This window comes from Netta rufina, assembly GCF_964035555.1.
Source record: "Netta rufina genome assembly, chromosome: 3".
NCBI lineage: Eukaryota > Metazoa > Chordata > Aves > Anseriformes > Anatidae > Netta > Netta rufina.
This window is the reverse complement of record NC_140125.1, coordinates 18639372-18663516: the sequence shown is the minus strand read 5'-3', so window position 1 is coordinate 18663516 and position 24145 is coordinate 18639372. Positions and strand designations below refer to the sequence as shown.

At 39.0% G+C, this 24145-nt stretch overlaps 1 protein-coding gene across 1 annotated transcript in view; it reads left to right on the top strand.

The window, feature by feature from the left end:
• ALK (ALK receptor tyrosine kinase) overlaps positions 1-24145 on the top strand; it is a gene marked incomplete at both ends in the record, with an annotated part of 285765 nt that overhangs the window by 72438 nt on the left and 189182 nt on the right. Inside the window, 2 exons of the mRNA XM_084285117.1 lie at positions 6269-6357; positions 18056-18220. Coding sequence (XP_084141243.1) covers positions 6269-6357; positions 18056-18220 — 254 coding nt within the window. The remainder of the gene's footprint in view (positions 1-6268; positions 6358-18055; positions 18221-24145) is intronic.

The following is a 24145-nucleotide window of genomic DNA, read 5'->3' as shown; positions in this document are numbered from 1 at the left end:
GCATTGATTCTCAATGTGTTTTTAGTATTTTTCTTGGAAAAAGCTTTCTTTCCTATTTTGCTGCTAGGATGCATCTTTGGTGAGGTCTAGCTCTGAGAAACTGGGAATAATACAGCTCAGCACAGTGAGGAAGCTTATCTACAGGGTAATGAAGCAATATCAAAAGGGAGTAATATCCTGAAGTTGTTGCTCTTAGTTAAAAATAGCATGGATGTTTCAATAAAAATTCTGTTACATTTCTACACTACACAGAACTTTAGAAAATTCCATATGTTAATGGCTGGGGATACTCATTCCTTCTCCCAGAAAAGGTGAAAAAGGGAAAAATCCAGTTTGTTTTAAAATGACCAGGGTAGAAAGCTTTTCTTGTTTTTCCATTTTTATTTGAACATGCAGGCTTATTCTATTAAAGAGGTATTTTTCATTAAAATAATACATAAATATTTTATTTAATGAATTTGTGGCCTTGAGGATTGACTTCCCTACATATGAAACATTTATTTATTTTTTTTAAACCAAAATCTTGGTGAGCTGAATGAATTTCACATCCCCTAAGGAAATTCCTTTGCACAAGTTTAAAAACAGAAATGTCAAATGTTCTCTTCAGGTGCATGTTTCTAGCTGTGATTGAGTACCTTGGGTCAGGTTTTGGCCCTGGATATTCCTTTAGGGCAGGAATATCAAAAAAACTTCTGTTATACCTCACCAAATGGCTGGCTACTAAAAACGAAGCTGTCAGCTTCTAGTTGGTAATCCATTAATTTTTTTTAAAGGTTAGGGTTACTGTTGACAAGTGATAGAGCACCATGGTGCAGACAACCATAATGGGAGGTTAGTAGGTTTAGAAAGAAAGAGAACAAAATTTCTTAGTGCTTATTGGTTTCAATATTAATTGTTTCAGAGAGGGGGAAAAAATTACCTTGTGAAATGGCTCCAGTGTACTCTGTGTTTACATTACCATTGCTGCACAAGAAGCATTTGTTTAGCTGATATGCAGGTCTCCTGTAATTACCCTTCTGGTCATAAAATACCCTGGAGGTGGAAGAGGAAAGGTCTCTCCTATTCCTAACCTACAGCTCGCTCTGAAATCTAATCATTCCTCACTGTGAAGAGTAGCCTCTTGGCTACAAAAAACCTTTTACCCAGCATCTTTCTCTGACGATAACTTAATTGGGAAAGATTCATAACTTCTGATACAATCTTCTTGTCTTCAAGTTCAGACCAATAGCCCAAGCAAATCATCTGAGATGAAGTTACAAAATTAATCCTAAGGAATATGAGAAAAAAATGAGTTATTAGGTTAAAATGAATTGCAGTAACTCTATTCTGAGGGAGGGAGGGGGAGAGTTAGAGAGAGAGAGAGAGTTCCAATTTGTGATGTTATCTCTTTTGCAGCTCTTGCTGCTGATAGAGGGGAGATTCAGGTGCCTGGACTGCCTAATATTCTCTGCTCAGATGTTCAACTTTATTTTCATGTTCAATTTTTTTTCCAGATGTTCAACTTTATTTTTTATCTCAGTTTACTGTATATAGTGGTGACAGAGGGAACACACCCACTTAAATGAGGCTGAAGGGTGGCATGATTTCTGAGGAATGTGACATGTACATGTATTGCATTAGAGTTGTCAGAGGCATATTTCTGAAAGTGAGGAGTGCCAGGGAATCTACGGTATTGCAGCTGATCATTGAGTTTCTGATTCCTAAGTAAGGGTGGTCAGGATATGAGCAGTGATTTAATTTTGAGTTCCATGGCTGCAGCGTTAAAGAGAAGAATGCATCTGTGTAACTTTCTCTCAGTTTATTTTCCCATGGGGAACAGGTAGGGTTTCAGGTTTGTGTCTTCACAGGATTCAGATCCCAGGACTTGGCTCCCTACCAATGCTAAATGCATGATATCTACATTAATTTGGGTCTTGTAGGTGTAAGGAGGCCCCAAAGTTGTTGTTTGTGCAAGACGTGTGACCTGTGTTAAGGCTGTAAATCTTTCCTTGTTTTGGAGTGTTACTGGATGGAGATGTTATATTCCAGTGATGTTGTTACTCATTAGACATCTCACATCAAGACGAACACACTTATTGTGTCCACTGATATTAAAACTAGTTTATTACAGGAGCTCAATTTTTATTATTATTATTTTTTAAATATTATTTTATACTAGCATCAAAGTGAAACACATTTGTAGGAAGAAATCTATTTTAGCAGCATCTATATCTATTGTAATGGATCCTGACATTTTTTGCCACATCAGGGTATATCATGAGCTACTGAAAGATGTGTCAACTATGTCTTCATGTTAAGAAGGAAAATCCAATGTAAAGGTTATACCATAGTTGCCTATTATTTTGTTATTCACAGTTGAAGGCAGTACACTAGGTTTCGTATCTACCCTCAAATGACTGGCCTCATCTTTTTTTTCTGCTAAATTCCAGATGCTAATGGGATATTTCAGGGCCCTGCAATTCTGTTCTGGATCCAAATCTGTCTTTTTATTGCTTACACCCTCAGTTTTTAGGCCCAGGCTGTCATTTTTAGGGCACAATGCTTTATTTTTAGGTCCCGCAGTTTCATTTTAAGGTGCAAAGTTGCCCTTTTCAGGTACAATGCCTTATTTGAGAGAAAAAAATAATATAAAACAACACCTTTTCTATTTCCAAAATCCTCATTCTAGGAGATGAGGCCAGAATTTTAGGGCCCAAAGCCACCTTTTATGATCCAAGAACCCACTTTGAGGGATCAAAGCATCATTTTAGGATCCAACCCCCAATCACTTTTTTGCAGGCCCAAAGCCTTTGTTTTAGTAACCAGAGCCTTCTTTTTGGGACCCAAAGGTTCAGTTTTGGGTACAAAGAATCATTCTCAGGGTCCATAGACACACATTAGTGTCCAGAGACCCCTTTTCTGGATTCTGAAACATTCTTTTTTGTGGCCAATGTCTTAATTTCAGGTTCCTAACCTTTTTTTTTTTTTTTTTTCCTAGGGCCCAGAACCTCAGTTTGGGGTTCAAAGAATCATTCTCAGGGTCCAAAGCCTCATTCTAGGGTTCAGAGCCTCATTTTAAGGTTCAAATTATCATTTTTTAGGGCACAAACAATCTCTTAAGGCTCTACGCCCTCTCTATTTTTTGTGGCTAGAAAACATATTAATAGGGACTAAAGGCTGATTTTATAAACTGAAACCTTGTAATTAGACTCCAAGCCATAATTTTCATGATCCTGAGCCTACATTTGGGATCCAAAACCACCTTTTTATCACCCACACCTTAAGTATTCAGATTCAGGTCACATTTTTAGGGCCTACAGTTTCATTTTAGGGAACAAATCCTCGTTTGGGGGTTCTAAAGCCTTAATTGAGAGGACAAATGCTCTTTTTTGGTGCCTTAAGCCCCATTCTAGGGGCTATGACCTCAATTTTAGGGCTAAAACCCTATTTTTAGGGTTCAAACACCCATTCTGAGGGATCAGAATGTTGTTTTAGGATCCAGCCCCCAAAGCTGAAAATCCCAAAGCCCTAATTTTTAGGTTCAAACCCTAATTTTGAGGTACATACCCTAATTTTGGGGGCACAAACATTCCCTTACAAGTCTAAACTCTCTTTCTGTGGTTAAAAGGCATACTAGTAGGGACAAAAGGCTCATTTTGCTAGGTTAATGATTGGACTTGATGATCTTAGTGGTCTTTCCAACCTAAATGATTCTATAATTCTATGATTATACTGTAACTTAGCATAGAGACCAAATTTAATTGAGCCATTAGGGTTATTAATTTTTGGGAACGGCTTACAAAACAGCACAAAGTTCATTCTTATCATGAAGATTATTGCTTTAAGCAATGAGCAAGTTGCAGTTCTTAAGTGAAAATAGTTATTTTTCTTTTGGTTTTGCTACCATTACTCAGTTACAGGACTGCTAAGAATAAGAATACACTGAGAATGAGGTAGGGCTCAACCAGCACTTGGTCCTTAAGCTTCTGACAAGTCCCTCTGAAATTTTCAGGTTTTTCTTATGTGAAAGAGGAAAGTGGCAGAGCTTTAGCAGAATCAAAGCAATGTTTTTGCCAAGGCTTTAGCCATTTACCTTGCTTACTGTTATCCCCTTAAACGTTTCTGTTATTATCCATTATTATTTACCCATTCAGGAGGATGATTATTTGACACAATTAATTATCACTCTAAGTTAATTCCTTTTGTTACAGAAAATTTTACCAAACTTTCATTGGGAGGTCTTACTATATTGTTTTTCTTCTGTTATAGCAAAGCTTAGCATTGTATCTAAACTAAAGTACTTCAAGCCAGCATCTGCATTGTTCTTACTTGTTTTCTGGCTGCTCTTGGCTTGGACTGGCGCACGCTTTGTTGGGTTAGAAACTGGCTGGATAGCCGGGCCCAAAGAGTCGTGGTGAATGGAGCCAAGTCCAGTTGGAGGCCAGTCACTAGTGGCGTCCCCCAGGGCTCGGTGCTGGGGCCGGTCCTCTTTAATATCTTCATCGATGATCTGGACGAGGGCATCGAGTGCACCCTCAGTAAGTTTGCAGATGACACCAAGCTATGCGCATGTGTCGATCTGCTTGAGGGTAGGAAAGCTCTGCAGGAGGATCTGGATAGGCTGCACCGATGGGCTGAGGTCAACTGCATGAAGTTCAACAAGGCCAAGTGCCGGGTCCTGCACCTGGGGCGCAATAACCCCAAGCAGAGCTACAGGCTGGGAGATGAGTGGTTGGAGAGCTGCCAGGCAGAGAAGGACCTGGGAGTGATGGTGGATAGTCTGCTGAATATGAGCCAGCAGTGTGCTCAGGTAGCCAAGAAGGCCAACGGCATCCTGGCTTGTATCAGGAACGGTGTGACCAGCAGGGCTAGGGAGGTGATCGTCCCCCTGTACTCAGCTCTGGTGAGGCCGCACCTCGAGTACTGTGTTCAGTTTTGGGCCCCTCGCTACAAGAAGGACATCGAGGTGCTTGAGCGGGTGCAGAGAAGGGCGACGAAGCTGGTGAGGGGCCTGGAGAACAAGTCCTACGAGGAGCGGCTGAGGGAGCTGGGCTTGTTCAGCCTGGAGAAGAGGAGGCTCAGGGGCGACCTTATCGCTCTCTATAGGTACCTCAAGGGAGGCTGTAGTGAGGTGGGGGTTGGCCTGTTCTCCCACGTGCCTGGTGACAAGACGAGGGGGAAAGGGCTAAAGTTGAGCCAGGGGAGGTTTAGGTTGGATGTTAGGAAGAACTTCTTTACCGAAAGGGTTGTGAGGCATTGGAACAGGCTGCCCAGGGAAGTGGTGGAGTCACCATCCCTGGAAGTCTTTAAAAGACATTTAGATGTAGAGCTTAGGGATATGATTTAGTGGAGGACTGTTAGTGTTAGGTCAGAGGTCGGACTCGATGATCTTGAGGTCTCTTCCAACCTACAAATTCTGTGATTCTGTGGTACTTGACAAAAATTTTAATAGATCAATTTAATAGTTCTTTTTATTTTTTCTTTCTGAACAACAGTTTGTTTATGGCTTCTCCGAGAAATCAGAACGTATCAGCAAGCCACAGATTTATTTTGTTGCATCAAGTTTCCCAAAGACAAGTTTTGCCTGTCTGTATTTCTACAAAGTTAAATCCTTCCTTTCCCCTGAAGAGTTCAAAAAATTAAAGGAGCATACTCAAGATCCTGTTATCCTCAGGAAAGAAAGAAAGAAAAAAAACACACTGTAAACATTCACAGGGTAAATCTGTGCTTTCAAACCTGTATTATTTCACGTTGACCTGGCGTGTTACTTCAGATTCTCTTTGCACCTCTAAGATCACTGTGGTCTTGCACAGTTAGTGCAGTTTTGTACAGATACTTCCATGTTCTGGGTCAGTGCAGTATTCTGATCCCCAAACGCATCTCCTAGATGCATAGGTTTGTTGAACAGGAGCTGTGTATGTTTGCTTCTTCCATGTACAGGATGTCTGAATGCTAACAAGACTTTACGAATAAAAAATTTAAGGAAAGGTCATTGAGAACTTAGAATCTGTGTGGGACTAAAGTTGACAGTTTTTCTAAGTGATGATAACTCTGTTACGAAAAGCAATTTATCTCCAGTTTCCCTGAACACAGACTTATTTGGTAGTAAAAAAATGACCAAGAAATAGTTTAATATCAGTACTCAGTGGATACAATATATAAGCTGATATTTGCACTTAATGTGTAGCATACAAGCAACTATGTCATACGTAATGCTTGTTTTTTGTTTTTTTTTTTGTTTTTGTTTTTTAATGTAAGGTCTGAGCACTTCGGATCTCCCAACAAACAGCCCTCATCTTCCCCCTGGTCTCTCTGCTTGGAACTTGACCTGGGTCATGAGAGATACATCTCCTTTCTTCTCCCATAGAGGACGACACAGTAAGTAGCATTTATATGTTTTCCTCAAGAGGCTGTAACTAATTACTTAAGGATATTCATATAATTGTCGGGCAAAACAATCAAACAATCCAGGATACAGTATCCCTCCTGTCAGCCCCTGGGGGCACTAATAAGCCTTACTGTCCCTTATCAGCTTCCCCTGGGGCCTTCCCTAATCCTGTTTATGGGCCAAAGAACACCATTTCTGAAGAGCTGGACTTGGCCTGTTGCCATCCTCACAGAGGTTTCTGATGACCTGGGTTGCCCCAGCCTACCCTGCTCCCTCCCTCAAAAAAAAAAAAAAAAAAAAAAAGTTCCAAACTGATACTTCAAATATTTGGGTGGTATCTTTGAATCCAGTGATATAAATCGAGGAGCTGTGTAGCAAAATCAGTTTTCCTTGGCATCTCCTTCCACAACTTCCATCTTTTCCAAAATCAGGGAATCTGTTTTTATCTTTTTTTTGGTATGACCTATTTCCTGGCAAACCACAGGCACATTCAGCACTGAAGTAGTACATGTCTACTGTATGCCTATTACCAGTCTCTATGAGAAGAGTTAAGGTACTGAGAAGCTAATAAGATTTACTCACCCCAAGCCTGTAATTATCTGCTTGAGGGAAAAGTTTGACCTACCTATATGAAGGAGGTCCATATTTCTTCAAATTTATGTTGCAGCCTTTTATGTGTGCAATATATATTCTTTCCGCTGGCATACAGTATCTGCTCCTAGCTGTTGTATCTGCTTGAACGACGAGGACACATGAATTTCATTTTGGAAGGGACAGTAGTCCAATCTTTTTCTCTCGCTTGGCTTTCTTAGAAGTTGCAAGGATGATTTTTAATTTATCCTTTATTACTTCTTCCTAAACTCTTTTAGATTCTCAGTAATACCATTCTAAGGGAAGACTTTGTTCTTAAATCTAAAAGCATCAATTCCATCTGATAGCGCCACATGGAGATAAATGTACTGCATCTAAGCAAAAATGATTTATTATGATTTCAGCTGGCTGCATGGGACCAAATTCTACCACATTCCAATCATCTGTTTTGGAAGCAAAGGCAGGAATTTGATGATGTGTTACACAAAATATGATCTTTAATCAGTGCTTCAAAATTGGATGAATGTACTCCTCTGCTTTGTGTTCTATTTTTAAAAGGTCCCCAAAACATTAACTAGTATACTTACTATAGAAAATAGGAGTTTCCAATTATAAGCTGTTTTCTCCTTCAGAAGGTATAATTCAGGATGTGCACCTTGAAACTAGTGGGGAATCTGGAAGAGGGGCAGGAATCACGTTTTTTGCTAGCTGTGCACCTTAAGTTGGCAGAGCTTCTGTCCTGGTTTCAGTTAGAACAGAATTAATTTTCTTCCTAGTAGATGGTGGAATGCTGTGTTTTGGCTTAGGATGAGAAGAGTGCTGATAACACCCCGATGTTTTAATTGTTGCAGAGCAGTGCTTGTACCAAGCCAAGGACATCTCAGCCTTTTGCTCTGTCCTGCCAACAGGCAGGCTGGGGGTGCAGTAAGAGCTGGGAGGGGACAGACCCAGGACAGGTGACCCAAACTAGCCAAAGGGGTATTCCATACCATCTGACATCATGCTAAACAATATATAGGGGTGGCTAGCCGGGGGGAGGGGGCCGGACTGCTCGGGGTTAAGCTGGGCATCGGTCAGCGGGTGGTGAGCAATTGCATTGTGCATCACTTGTTTGTACATATTATTAGTAGTAGTACTATTATCATCATTGTATTATTATTATTATGGTTATTATTATTTTCCTGTCTTATTAAACTGTCTTTATCTCAACTCACGGGCTTCACTTTCCGTTTCTCTCCCCCATCCCAGAGAGGGAAGGGGGAGGGTGAGCAAACGGCTGCGTGGTGTTTAGCTGCCAGCCGGGTTAAACCACGACAGCTTCCTGTAAATTAAAGGGTTAGCAGTAGCTGTCAATGTTTTCAGACCAGAACACCACATGGCACTGCTATGCTTTCCTGCCACTTCAGATACACAGTATGTGGAGGACTGCTGTGTGTGTTGATTAGAGCAGGTAAGCATTGTTCAAGCCTGAAAGAGCAATTCTTAAAACTTCTCCCTACTCCTCTGCACACTGAAAGCTTTTAGGCACCCGAATGTTTCTTAGAAATTTTCCAAGGATCTAAATTTCTTTTCAGAAATGTGATAACCATGAGAGGGATGTAAACTGTGCCTTTCAGCAGCTGATTATTAGCTCTGGATCCAAGAAGCTCACTGAAGGTCACACAGGGATTCAGCAGAGCAATGCAGAAGACAAAGTTAGATTATCCAACTTCTATGCTAGTAATCTTGTCTCAGGACCACCCCTGCCTGCTGATTAAGCAGTTAATCCAAAATGACACAATAAATCAATAGCAGAAATAAAACCCAACAGTATTTTACTAGTAGAGTGTTTTTCCAGTTCTGCCATGACTGAGATTACAGAGTGCTCAGTAAAACATCTATTAAAATACCCTCATCATCTGATGGGACCTATCTAATCAACTGACTGACATTGCTGGAGTGGGAAAATATAAGTTGTCTAATTACCTTTTTCTCATATTCCACTATTGGATACATTTTTTTGATTGAAAGGCTGCGTAAATTGAAATGCAGGGTCCCTCTTCCTCTGTCAAACTAAGTTCTCTCTTCCTTCACTCAGAATGGACATTCTGATGGACGGCCACACCAGTTCTGACAGGAACAATGCTTGATGTTGTCTTTGAAACTATATGCAGCAATCCCAAAAGATAATCACTGGAACAACAGGATGCTTTGAGAGTGAAGCATTTACAATGCTTCTTTCCATCTTTTCTTGAGTGTCTATATTTGTCTCCATCCAAGCACTGATTAATCATCTAACATCTCAGAGGTGCTTCATCCTCCTGCCTTGCAGAAAACAGATTTAAAGAAACATACAAAGTCAAAATTACCTGGGAAATTAACCCACAGGGCAGGAGAAGTCTTTAAATCACTATTTTATTTTATTTTGTTTTGTTTTGTTTCGTTTCGTTTCATTTTTGTTCTTTCTGAGATACACTGTTTAGCTAGTACAAACTTTAAATGCATTCTGCCTGTGTGGACTTATTGCAGCATATTAGCCCTCCATTTGCAGCACTGATGGAACCCCGTCCTGAGGCTTATATGATTAACTGCATCCAGCCACGTATTTTATTTCTTGTCCTGGTTGGCTGAATATTAATTTTCTCTTCTGTACAGGTATTGTATAAAAAATTGTCCTCTGCATAGAAACGATTAAACTTCTATAACAGGGGTTCCAGACAACAGGCACCCCTTAAGGCTTGGAAGCATTCATGTCATTAGTAAACCTTTCTCGTCCCCATCCTCTACGTGCCCCCAGGCGGTCAACAACACCAAACCTTGAGCATGATTCTGGCAGAGTATGGTGGCAAATGCAGAAAGTGCTACCAACTGGAAAAAAATCAAATGCATTTAATCCCATCCAAATTCTGTTTTGAAAGAAGAACATAGTTTCTGAGAATAACAGGCATAAACATAGCCATTTCCTGCTTGGAAAGCTGGAGACAGCTTTTACTTTTCAACTCTTCTTACCCAGTTGTGCTGTCTGAGTGTGTCTTTACCAGGTCCCCCAGTAGCAGCTGAACTTCTCATCCATTCTGTACCAGCTTTGCACAAAAGACAGGAATACCTCTCTTGGGCCGTGTCAGACTTGCAATCTCGTTTACAGATATTTTTCCCCTGAAATTTAGGAACTAAAGGTAATAGTGATGTTTTGGATTCCTAAGGCAACTGGGAATAAAACTCAGGGGAAAAGTGCAGATTCAGCTATCAAATGACTAGTGTGCTTGAAAAGGTGAGTTCAGCAGAGGAGGAGCACATACCTTCAAGAGTGCATAATTATTCACAGCTTTGATTTAATAGGTACTAAAAGCATAATCCAAAGGATGGCTCAATTAATAACTTATTAATAATTTCACTCAGCTCTGTGACTTCAGCAAACTGATTTGACTTTTTTTTTTTTTTACACTTTCTTTTCTTTTTCTTTTTACACTTGTTTGTGAAGAGATCATGATTTCCTAAATTGGGTTTGCTAAAAAAAAATAAAAATGTATCAGACTAATTTTACTGTGGTGTAATTTGGGGTCATTCTCATTGCGTATATGATGCTCAGTGACATGGCTGCTGCTCAATGAGGTATCAGATGATTAATTTTTTTCTCTGGTAGGCTGAATGCCCTTGCTGAACAAGTATTCATAAGCATGCGTTCAAAACACTGTTTCATTCACGTGAGTTGAATGCCAGTTAAACACTGCTGACAGGAAACTCAATGAGTCTGATTGTCAAACAAAAGAGGGCAGCAGCTAGATGAGTTTGTGCTACAGTTATGTTCCCATGACTACTTGTTTTATGCATCTACAATAAATCAGACTAATATGGACATTTTCAGAATGATAAATTTATCATGATGCTTGGCTTTGCATGGCGCAGTGAGAAGCATAGATATGAACTAATAGTTACAACAAGTTCCAGCTTGGAAGGTGAGATAAAGTCAGGAGAGGAATGAGCAGAGTAATACTTTGTCTCAAAGGAAAAATGAATCAATGCCTTTGTTATTAAAGGTAGTGTAAAAGTGAAGTACCACCTTAATTCAAACATACCCTAACTTTCAAAGAAAGTGTTTTGCAATCTTAAAAGTATTCTAACACTGTTTTGGGAATAGTGTTATAAATATAACAGAGCAAGACTTCGATCAACAATGGTTACACTAAATTAATGGAATTGCTGCATATAAAATAGCAGATGCTGTGACCCCATATACATGCACACAAATTCTTGTTCAACAATTAGGTGGTGTTTTTACCATGTGTAATGGCACTGAAGTCCACGGGGAGGAAAATCACAGGAAAGCAGTTTGTCCCTAACTAAGCTGAAGGCTATGCTGAGCAAGAAAGGAAAATAAAATTTACTAGGGAGAAAATCTTACTTTCTTTCAAGTTATTCTTTTTCTTATATCCTCTTTTCATTCACAGATAATATGCAATGACAGCTCAATATTTTTTAAGTAATAGAGTAATACACAGCAAGACAACAAATGTCTTTTCTTCCTGTGTCTCAAGTATTCATTTTCTCTAGAGATCTTTCAAACTTCATGCAAGAGGTCCCTTGTATGAAATGTCAAAATATGACACTCCATCCAACTGCTGTTTTGTGCCAACTGGAGCATGTTTTCTAACTATCAGTGTTAGACAGTACTTCAATCTTTTGGTCAGAATGGGCATTAGAAATGCATTTAAACCTATTGTTTTTGCTGCATGCTTGGGAGATGTGCTGGACAAGTATTTCTTGCGTGGAAGATGAGCTCTGTCACTTTTCACAGTGGGAGGAATGAAAATCAGAGCTGTTGCTGGTTGTGCTACCCACACCCACTCCTCGTTCTTCTTTCTGTAGCTGTCTCGAAAGACTGTGCTTATAATTGATTGATAAAGGAGTCTTGGCTCTTTTTTGTAGCTCGATTTCCACCAAACAAAGCAGCTGTCAAAGATTTTGGTGATTCAGTCCCTGGTGTACACTAAGGGACCAGGTGGATATAAAATGTATGTTGTCATTTTAAAGATTGACTTAACTAATAAACAAATCTTTGCATTATTGTAATTTTCTCTAAGATGTGGCTCATCCAGCTGTTGCTTCGCTTCCCTCGGGGGATTAATTTAAAAGCTTCTGGCACTAGGAGAGCACTGAGCTCCCTAGGGAGGAAGGCAGCACGCTCCACACTTGGCTCGGAAGCCGGAGCATCGGGATCTTGAGCTCTCTTCCCGGCAGTCGATGCCGTGTCTCTGCAGAGCAAGTGACATTGTATGTCCTGCTGGGCAATGCTCCAAAAAATTTTATTTTATTTTTTCAGAATACAATCTTAATTTCAATTGTACCTCCCGAGGGAAACCTCGGTGTTTTGCTTTCAATGTGGATAAACTGTGCTGTTGAAGCCTGCCAGGACTCACTCCTGTGATGCTGTGTGCTGGAACCAAGCCTGCTGTGCTGCGTGCGGACCTGTCGGGCTGGAGCCTTCCTCGCACGCAGCACTCGTGGACAGGCACCTGTAGGCACCCACTGGTGGTCACCAGCCTGGCCTCCTGCTGGGGCCACGAGGCTGTGCAATGGCTGTTGGGCGGCCTCCTAAGCCTCTGCCCTGTTGTTGAAGGGATTTCCTGCAGCAGTGAGCAGGAGGCAGAGGGGCAGGGAAGCCTCTGAGGTGAGAGGAGGTGGGGAAGAGGCCTGTGCAGAGAGACAGGATTGATGTGCTGCCTGGAAAGGGGTGGGGGCTCAAGCAAATGGGGGGAGATGCTGGGGACTGCTTTCACTTAGCCCTACTGGGATACCTCTGGTCAGTTAGCCTACAGGACACATCCCAGCTGTATAATCATAGAATATCCCGAGTCAGAAGGCACCCACAGAGACCAGTGAGTCCACCTTCAGACTCCAAAGTCAGACCATATGTCTGAGAGCATTGTTCAAACACTTCTTGAACTTCTTGAAGCAGGCTTAGTGCCATGACCACTGCCCTGGGGAACCTGTTCCAGTGCCCTACCACCCTCTCAGTGAAGAACCTTTTCCTAACATCTAGCTTCCCCTCTGCTTCCCCTCATGAAGAGGCTGTAGACCATGATGTGGTCTCCCCTCAGTCCCCTCTTCTCTAGGCTGAACAAACCAAGTGACCTCAGCCACTCCTCATATGCCTTGCTGTCTAGACCCTTCACCATCTTTGTTACCCTACTTTAGACCCTGCAGTAGTTTTATATCTTTCTTTTAGCTACCCCTAGGTGGGGGGCCAGCTGTATGCTGGCTGCCTCCAAAGAGCCAAGCCATCGCACCACTCTGGGGCTCAGCAGAGGCCGTGCACCCACCTGAGGCCATGGGTTCACAAAATGGCGGCGGGTGGTTTCACCACTTCTACGTACCAGTGGGGCAGCGCTCACTTCCAAGGGCCCTGTCTGTATTTGTTGTACCTTCTTCCACAAGTTCCTCCTAACTTTTCAGCAGACTGCTGAACTGACAGCCTGAGAGCTCCAAGTCTCCTGTTCAAGCTCTATTTTCTGGGAGAAACACCACTGCAGGTATCCTTGCATCGCCCCACACATGTAACTCTGTATCAGTGGATAGAAATGTCTTGAGGAAATTGAGACCCTTCGATGGAGTGCCTTTTGCGCTTTTCTACTCAGAAAGAATGGGGAAAGGCTGTAGGAACTGGTTTTGTCCCTGGGATTAATAACTGGAAAATCAATTTGTCATTTCCCTGTCATAAATTAAAAGCTTATAGGCCTCATAGCATGAGTATAACAGAGGTTAGCGCGTACTGAGGGAGGGCTCAAAGCTCACTCAGCAGAGCACATCTCTACTATACAATTTAAATTTTGTCTCATCCACAAAGACTATCTGACAGTATTTGTATAAAAAGGGACATTCTGTGCAAAAATATTTTACCTGTTTCCACACTGCTTCTGTGATTGTTGCTACTGAAGAAGGTGTACTCTTGAGGAAGGTTCTGGTCCTATTTTGATCAGTGTAAGTGACCTCTACATTGCACACTTGTATCTGTAGGGGTAGTACAAATTAGTCGTATTTAAGCTGATTATTGCCACTTGGGATTTGCATCTCTGAGCTGGTTCTTTGGGGAATGGAGAACCTCTACTCTCTCCCTTGTCTCTTTTAGTAAAGTAAGAAAGCAACCAAGCCGTTTCAAAAGGGTGTTCAGCTGAGAGTAACAAAGAGGAGTGATTTGTGAAAGCCAAAAGACGGGGTGAAAAGGACCCTTTTAATACAGACAAATGTAGAACAACAAAAGTGCATTCTCAGAGGAAAGTACCTGCTGGTAAGTTTTCTTTGTGGTTGAACGGAGGCTTGGTTTAAAATAAATAAGCCTAATTTGTTATTGGTCAGGTGAAGAAAGAACGTTTTCTTAAAAAGAACAGGCAGTTTATATCTCTGTAAAATTATTATAATTCTAAATAAAACATTATTCTGTGAGGCATGCTTCCAGAAATTATCTAAAATAATCCAGAGAGTGAATGATCCATAATCTGACCTGAAGCAATATAAAGAATATTTTTGGCAGATTACTGTGTTTTGGGGTATTGCTTAAACTACTGTTAACTCACTATTTTATTGGAAAATTCTAATCAGTTTAATTAAAACAGATGTGGTTGCCAGATATTTTAGTTGCTTGTGCATAAATTATTGCTGATGACTACTTTGATTAAAGTAAATAAATTGAAGCATTTACAAGACACTTCACATCATCAGACATACACAGATGTCACTGGCTTTTCAGTCAGATAGTAGCGTAATTTTCTTTTCAGTCTATGGTTGGAATCCTACACACTTTTAAATAACAGAAAATTAAATTATTTATGTCTACAGCCTTAAACAGGTGTTTACCTTGATTTCATTAGAAACATCATCTTTTGTTTCCTCTTTAAAAGAGTAATTAAGATAAAATAGACTTTAATAAATTAAACTATCCTGTTTCTTTAGTGTCCTTTGGATGAAAATGCAAAAGATTCTTGGACAAAGGTTTGCTGTTTAACAGTATATTAAAAAAGAATCTTTGCAATTTGCTTAAATTTAAGTTCCTGTAGAGCTTCTAGGGTCTATAATGTCAGTATAGCTGTGCATACACAGGATACATGTCGTTGTGATATCTCTTTAATAGAAATAAACAAAAAACACTTACCTATCTAGCTACACTGTTCAAGTCTTAAAGCTATCTAGTCAATTTGTGTTGGTAGTAGGTTTAAAAAATAATCAGAGGAGGTTGTGTTTAACATATTTAATTATCTTTCCTGCAGAGTTTGCTGTTTTTCAAAAATGGGCAGAGTGGCTTTTATTCGTCTTCCAAAAGCAAACGACTACTTTGTATGCTTAGCTGGGCAAGAAAAAAAATACACTGGGTTTTTTGTCAAACATGTTATGACAAAAGTCAAAAAGGAATCTGAAAGACCTTTCTTAAGCAGAGGCAAAAAAAAAAAAAATGAAAGGTGATTTGTGGAATTAATTCAAATATTATGATGGTTCTTTACTTGCAGATGTAGTTTATATGGTCTTGCAGCACATACCACACCAACAACAGTTTGTCAGTAGAAAAAAAGTATATAAATTATATACATTTGTATAAAGTATATAACATTGTGAAAGATGTAGTAAAAGATGGAAAGCATGGGAATGGGAAGTTAACTCACATTAGGCTTGGAAAACCGGATTATGATTGTATTGCCTTCTGCTGTGTTGCATCAGATAGCATTTCTTTGTCATCATTTCTTTGTGCTGAATAAGATAGTAGCAGTGAAATTTTGTTCTGATGTGAGATTAATTTAAATATGAGTTTATGAAGAATGCAGATATTCTGGTGGTGTAGGGAGAGGAGTGGGAGGACTGTTGAGTTCTGTTAAAGATGCAGGTATGTTTTCATTAAATCACAGGTGCTCTTAAGGTGTACAATGTAAATAGCTTCCTCTTATTTCAAGGAGTAATCTGTTGTAAAGGCCTTCCAGCTTGACCACAACCAGCATGTGAGATGTCCACTTCTCTGTAGGCTGTTCATTGCAAGGGAAGGAAATAGTATTGCTACTTGTCTTCTCTTCTTTATTTTCACCACTTCACATGGAAGCTTTAGTTGTTTTCAGGGGTCATAACACTAAATGTGATAACTTATTTAATGACAGATCCCAATTAAAGTGTCCCAGTCATAAGTCAGAAGCCTGCTGTTTTACATGCTTCCCAAACAATATACAGTTCTCTTTTGAGGAGGTTCTTGAAAATGAGAGAGCCTTGTGGATGTCCACAAAAACCTTCTCTGCATGGGGACAGGAGGGTAAGAGAAAGCACAAAGGCTTCTGTTCCCAGCAGCTTCATGGTAGAGAAGTGGAAGCAAACAGTGACCACAAGAAAGCTTATAAAAATATGTAAGACTGTTGAGGGAGAGAAGCCCACAAAGAATGAAGTGTCTGATTTGAAATGTTTGCTCTTGCTGTGTGTTTTCCTTGGTCCAGGCTTCCGCTTCCATCGTTCTGTGGGTTCTGTCGAAGATGCCCTTGAATGAGCTGTGTATTTTTTTATTTTCTGTCCTCCCCCTCCTTTTATTTATTTGACAGTGCCTTAAAGAACATACTAATCAAGGTGTTCCTGTAACTGAACTAGTCAGTAATAATGATGTATTTTCTATAAAACATAGTTCAGTGTTTGGTTGCTCTTTTGTCCATTTGGGCTTTGGTGCAAAGTTTAATAGACTCAACACTTTATAGATTTTTTTTTATTATTTTTATTTTTTAAAAGAAATAAGGGACTAGATATAAAAGTTGTTTTCAGATTGGGTACAATATTGTAGTAGTAAACTGTGTAGCGTGAATATATCCACCATTCACTGCTGCCTAAATTGAAGTGTGCTTCATGCATTTCTTTGTAAAATGTATATTGATAGCATGGAAGCCTGAAGAGGATGGCAGCTTGTGCATTCAAATTTAAAGAAATATGTAAAATCCTTGCTATCACTACTTCTGGTGTGTATGGATTCCCTGCGTTATGTGGTTTCCGTGGTGGTATGAAGCAGTTAAAATGCTGAGTGAATGGCAAAACACCTGAGTAGCGAAGAGAACCGTCAGGAGCCGGCAATAGTATTAACCTTCAGAATAGAAGATGTTGTATCACCAGGAGAATAGGTTGAACTACATAAATGTGGGCTCACTAAGAAGAAATTAGATGTTTAATAGAGAATGTAATTAAATTTTAAAATGTATTAGTTAATTTGACTAATGTGCATTCAGATTGTTTGTTTCAATTTCACAATAGACATTGTAGAAGACTACAAAAAGGAGCTAGAATTTGTTCAGAAATAGTTTCGGGTACTGAGTATTGTGTTGAGTGCAGACTGGTGAGAAAAAATAAAGCCACATATACTGGGCATTCAAATAAAAATTAGCAGTCTTGACAACTGAAAGTGAAATCTGTGCGTTATCAATACATGCTGTGTTAAGAAACTTGAATTACGGTTTGATAGTAAATTGGACATGCGAAAGCAAATCATAGTTATACCAACAAGGTAACTGGTTTCTAAAAAACATCTCAGTAAGAAATGTCTGTTGGAGACAGATGCTCTACAGCCTTGGAGACTAAAGTTTTGCAACAGCAGGTCAAGCTTCTCAAATGCAGGGAGTCGGAAGGTTGCTTTGCAGGGTATAGTCCCTATGGCTACTAGCATGACCCATATGCCCAGGATATATGACTTGCTTTGCTGAGTCCTGTGCTCATTGAGATGGAACATGACTATATAAACTCTGTTAGTAGCCTTTGCACTGTAATGGTCCTGGATGAATTTAAACAGGCATCCCAGATGACATTTGCTTTCTTTCTCATTTTTATCAATCAACTAAGCTACTAGTCTAGATGATTCCCTTCCCTGATTTAGCCTGTTCTGCCCTTTTACCTGCTCACAAGAGAAGTTACTGGCTTTTGGGTCTTCCTCTTGATCTGCTGCTACTACCATAATGTATCTCCGGGTGGTCCATTTCGTACAATTTTATGCCTGTTTCTGAACGGACTTCCCTTATTGCTACTCATTAAAAAAGTACATGTGTGTAAACATACTTTCTAGCACAGAGGAAGCTGAACTTAATCAACCTGGTATGTTCTGTGTCTGTTTTCTTTTTCCAGTATTTGATTGCAATTTTGAATCTCCTTGTGAGCTGGAATATTCATTTTCATCAAAAGATCAGGAAGCACCCAACAAAGCCTGGCTGAGAGTGAGTGCAGAGGATATCTCACAGCTAAACATCCCGGATGTGCCAGAGAGAGATCACTCCGAGAATACGCCAAAAGGTAAGATGAATACAACTATGTCATGCCTTCATTATAGTGGTTGGTTTTAAACAACCAACCAACCAAAAATAAACAACCAACCAACCATGTCCTTTTAAATACTTCAAGCAGTTATAATCCTTTCGCTGCAGGAGGCAATGAATTCAAACAGTATGACAAATGAAGGCAGTCACTTTGAATATGAAGTATCTGCTTTTATCTACATTATATATATGAGAAGCAGAATATAAAGCATAGTATTGTGTAAATTCTGTATAAGGCTGATCTCTCTATGGACAATATCTGGATGAGAATAGTCCTTTGGTGCCCATGTTTAAGATTATTCTGTGGTTGAACAAAATATTTAAAATCACTCAGTCTGGTTTTACCACTGCTCTAGGTGCTGTTTATCCTTGTGTTCAGGGCTTAGGTTTTCTATTTGGTGTGAAAACAAAAGTTAGGTTTTGCCCTTAATGTAAGAAATATTATTGCCTATAGAGACAACTAGGAAACATGAAGAGAAATGAGTGTAACACTTTTCTTCTTTCTTGGATGAAAATGTGGTTTGCTGGAATTATTTTTCCTGCTTATAATCATAACTGTGAACAGCAGTATATTTCTTAAAGATTTAAAGTGATAAAAAGATTGGTAGGTATATTTTTACCCTCCTAAACATGAGAAAGCTAAAAATTCTTAATGCCTTTCCTGCTGTTTAGTAAGACCTGCTTGAAACCTTGGCCTATAAGGGTGGGGTGTTGGTTGAGAATGGAGATACAAAGTGGAAAAGTGGAGTTAGGGCTATAAGCTTAACCAGGAATATGAAACAAAGAGGTATAGGGAAGGATAGCAAACATTATTGGAATTATGGAACAGTTTTTATATTAAGAAAAAAAAAAAAAAGAAAATGCTTTATTCTGTCTGCAATGTGAGGACTGTGAGATCTATAAAAGTGTGCATTGAAGAGCACTGGGAAACAGCCATGAAGTTAAAAATACCGTGTATAGAACATACAAGAGGAAATATTTTTCTTGTAGTATCTGAGTAAATCGTGGTAATAAGATGCATGAATTAATGTTATGGAGGCCAGAAGTATGCATAAGAAGGGGTGGATAAATTCTCGCAGAACACATTAATCACTGGTTATTTAATTCAAGTCTGCTTACAGTCCCTGACTCAAAAAGCTTCTATTACAGAAAGCTACAAGTGAAAAAATCCTTTCCTCACTAGCCAGCATCAGAGATGTCATTTGACTTTGCAGACCTGCAATAGGACAGTACTGCTTGTAACAGTTCTTATGTTCAAGTAAAGACTAAGGAAAAGTTTCAGTGCAGCTTTTGTTCATGTTCTTGAATTCTGTTTTCTCATCCTTATCAAGAGTATAGAACTTTTCCTCAAAAAGCCATTATAAATTAACTTTCAAGGCCGATTGCTTGAACACTAGTTCATCAGCAAACCAAGTCATTTTAGTGCGTTCTGTATTGTGTTTAAAACAGATGGACCACATTTGTGATGCATGCAAATATCTTCTAATTTTCACATCAAAGAACATACATATGCATAATAAATTTCTTGCTACAAAGATAGTTAAGTGAAAGTTTGAGGTAAATCAGAATGTCTGCTGCTGAGAAAGTATTTTTCCTTTTCTTAAACCCTCAAGCAAGCTGACTGCTAATGAAATTTTTGAATTTAAACATGCTTGTTTTGAATTAAAAATAGTAGTTGTTGCTTTCCTGGAGTGGGAAAAATGGAGAAAACAGAGAACAATAAAGGTATTCCAGGTGAGGGGCCTGATCAGGGCACTGCAGTAGTGCTTTTCTTTGGTGGAGTTACACCTTTGTCTGTATTTAGTCTTTTTTATTTATTTTTTTTATGCTTTTAATTTAAATGCTATTTTTTTTAAATATGTTGGGCAATTTTCTCCTAAGCCCCTCAATAGAACTGTTGGTCTGAAACTCATAGGTGACTAACTTTTTGTGTATAAAAACTCATTTGAAAAATCAACACTTGGAGCTGGCATCTTTACTTTAAATCACTTTAATTACAGCTGCTTGGCACAAATAGTTATGCGGTCTGTTTCATTCTGAAATAATTAAGCACAAGTAATTCCAATCCCCAGTGGTTCCTGCAAATTGTACTTCCAATTATCTCAATCTTATTTCATCTCCTTTGCAGACAGTAATGCACGGGGAGAAACAGATAATGTAACCAGCTTTTGAGATGGTTTAGGTCATCCTTATAACTTGACTATCAAGTCATGTTAAGACACTGATAGAGATAAATGTCATAGGTATGATTCATTGTGCTTCATAAACATTTATGTAAAAGGTTTGTCAGGAAATCATTGGTAGATATCCCGAAGAAACACACTGTAGAAGTATTTTTACTTATTTATTTATTTATTCATTCCCTGCAGCATGATACAGCTCAGTGTCTAGGAATCAGATCAAATCATCATGGAACCGAGTACCTAGAGGAGGAACAAGTTTTAGATGTCTCAGTGTTTGTTTATGGTCACATCTAAGTGCTATGTTCACTTGACACATTCATTGTGTAGTGTCACGCAAATCATAGATCTGAGTAAGGATAAATGTTGAGCTGACAAAATCTGATATTAAATTATTCAGTGTTGGAAATTGGAGGTCTGGTTTGCAAAGAATTGAAAAAGGGTGCTTAACCAGACAATGGTGGAGGGCGAAACTTAGTGTAGATTATGTGAATCGAAGTGGTGGGAGAAACAGGCTGAGTTGGCATATATAAGAATAGATTCTGATCTGGTTGCAATTATTCAAGCTGATTTTTGAGTAAGAATAGAACTGTGAAAATATCAACTCATTAGCAGTCATAAAATAAATGTCATGTTGGAATTAATTGGGAAAAGAGTAGAAAATAGAAAATAATATGCTTTTATAAATATGTGGGTCACCTATATCTAGAATACATCATTCTTTTCTGGTTCCCATACATCAAAAATTATTTAGTACATCTGGGAAAGTTATTAAAAGAATGGAAACACGGATGCAATGGCTCTCTTTTAGGAGCCCTCAAACAGACTAGGGCTCTTCTCTGCCTGGAAGAGACATCTAACAGTGGCAGTGGTTTACTAAATCATGGGATTTTATAAAATCTTTATGAAAGATTTTTAAAGGTTTGTAAACTCCCATGACTTTATAAAGTAAGGAAATGATGAATATAGAAGGAATATTCCTTATTTCTCTTAATACAGAATTGAACATCATCAGATTAAATTAGTAGGTGTCAGGTTCCAAACAAAAACAAATGAGATCCCTCAGTATTTTGCACAGAATAAAACTGTAGGACCAATTGCCAGAGGGGACTGTTTGAGCTAAAACCTTCTGCAGGTGCACAGGAGGTGTGCAAGGAAGAAAATAATTACCACTATTACAATCCTTTTCTGGCTCAGAAAATCCTTGTGCAATATATCCCTGAAGGCCAGAGGATTAATCTGGGGAAGTGCAACTGTTTGCTCACCCTGTTCATATATTTGTTCCTATGTATCTACACCTGTCTGTTTTCAGAAGCAGATGGCTGACATTGATGGATCTTTAGCCTATGTTGGCAGGGTTGGTGTGGTGTTCTGTTCCTCTCCCATCTTTCACCCCAATTTTCTCTTCCTTTATGAAAAAGGAGAGAATTGTACTGTTTTGGAACAACTTTTAGAGTTAGAGAGAGAAAAGGTGTGACTTAAATATTTAATATTATTTGCTGTTCTATGAAAGTCTTGTAAATAGTATGGAACCATTTCTTGTGCAAAAACATTGACTGGTAGGAAGAATTGCAGGACTGTCTGTAGAAATCTGTAGAAGTGTGTATGCCAAGATACTTTGTGTGAGATTTTCAGAAATTCTGTGCCACAGTGCTTCAGTCTTCTCCGTTGCCTGCCTCCTAGGCCCTGCACAGTCCATGAAGACCTGCTGGAGCTACTAATATTTTCAAGTCAAGCTTTTTAACGTTTTGCAGAATTAGAGATTTAATGTTAAAATTCCACTGATATGCTAAAGATTGACAAGAAAACCTCTACTAATGGTATCTGAATCTGGTCTGTATGTATTGCAACGAGTAGGCAATCCATTGCTAGACATTTTTTCTTTTAATTCATAACTAAACAAAACACTGCTATAAAAATCTAGAATTCTGCATCAATGAATGCTTTTTTTTTTTTTTTGACAAGTGTAATTAATTCTTAATTATTTATGATCCTTCCTAGTATATTATACCACCAAATGTACTACTGTGTATTGTAATGAAATATGGGGAACTGGAGATCATGCAACCGTGGCAGTATTTCCTAAGGAGGCTAGTTATACAGTCCAGTCAGTGGTTAGAAGGACAGAGTTTGTGAACTGGAGAGGCTGCACTTTGCAGCAGCATGTTTGCCATGCCCAAGTGGAAAAGTCATTGACCTCTCCTATAAACTTCCAGTGGGTCAAACCAGCCATAAATTCCATGCATCTTTATTCAACTCTTGATTCAAACTCAGGGTTTTCTGTGCGGCAGAGCCACTGAGTAACGGGTGGTTTACTATTCATCAGAAAGTGTGCCACTCAAGAATTCATCCCTCCTGTGACCTTTTCACAGTGCTGGTATTATCCTTCTCCCAGACAACCCATGGATGAGCTTCCTATCAGCAACATCATGTTGTTGTGTTGCCCCTGGGCTCATAGAGGACAGTAATTTTGGTCTCTCATCTAGGAGCACAGTGCTTCTGAGATAGATTTTACATGGCAGAGGAAGAGAGAAACCACTAGCACAAAGTTCATCTTGTGTATTTAAGGAGGAAGGACCAGCAGCAGTGGAACCCAAAACATGTATTCACAAACCAGACCAAGATCTGTGCTTGGTTGAATGTCAGTGTGTGTTTACAACTGCAAACACTGTTTTAAACTTGAAGGATTAGAAGCTTGACCACTCCTGCAAGAGTGTTGCCTACTCCTCACTTAAGTCTTGTGGTACTAGATAAATTAAGTGAATTGAAGCTTCTATTATCTGAATATTTCAGGACCATGAAAATATGCAGATACTTGATAAAAATTTCAGATGAAGAAATCAGCTGGGGAGGTACGACTACTATTTAAAATATGAAACAAGGAAGGGAAGTAATAAGCCAGTCTGCAAATGTGAATATGAGTTGAAGCAACTCCTTAATGGAAAATGTAAATTAAACTTTCATGAAGGGGACAAGGGAAGTGGCAGATGACAGCATCCTAGCCAGCTGCTGATTAGTTGAAAAGCTCTTGTGTAAGTTCTAAAACAATTATCTGCACGTTGTGTTAATGCAATTTTGATTTTGTTATTATTATTAAAGAAATGGAGCAAGGCTAAGGCACTGAGCATATTACCAAATGGGAGATAATGAACTGCGGGATTATCAAATGGCTGTTGACCTTAATTTGTGACTACTTAGACAAAGAAGAATGAGGAGGATAATATAAGATAATAAATAACATTTTCTTTCAGGTTATCACTTTATTAACAGAACTGCAGAGTATAAATAAACATGGATTTGCAAGAAGCAAGTAGCTCAGATGTTAATTAATGTGTAGTACTCTAAAGCAGAAAAAACACTTGTAATGCTAAAAAGATAGCTGTCTACTAGGGGAAAGAATACAGGGTAAACAGAGTAGTTGGATTCATGCTAGACAGAAGTCTTCCCTTTATATTAATCCTGAGACTGGTTTCAGGATATGCCTTGATCCCACAGAATCGATCCATCTTATATATCTTTTAAACAAGATCTCATAGTATTTCTTATACTTCTTTTCTTTAGTAAATCAATATATGGTGTTTGAGGTTTGACAGGGTCTGAAAACAAAACAGAATTGTCTTCTCAGGAGAATTTCAATTTTATGGGAAGAAAAATATGTAAGTTTTTTCATATATTCACATCTTCATTTTTTTTTCTAAAATTTGTGATGTGCAATAAACACA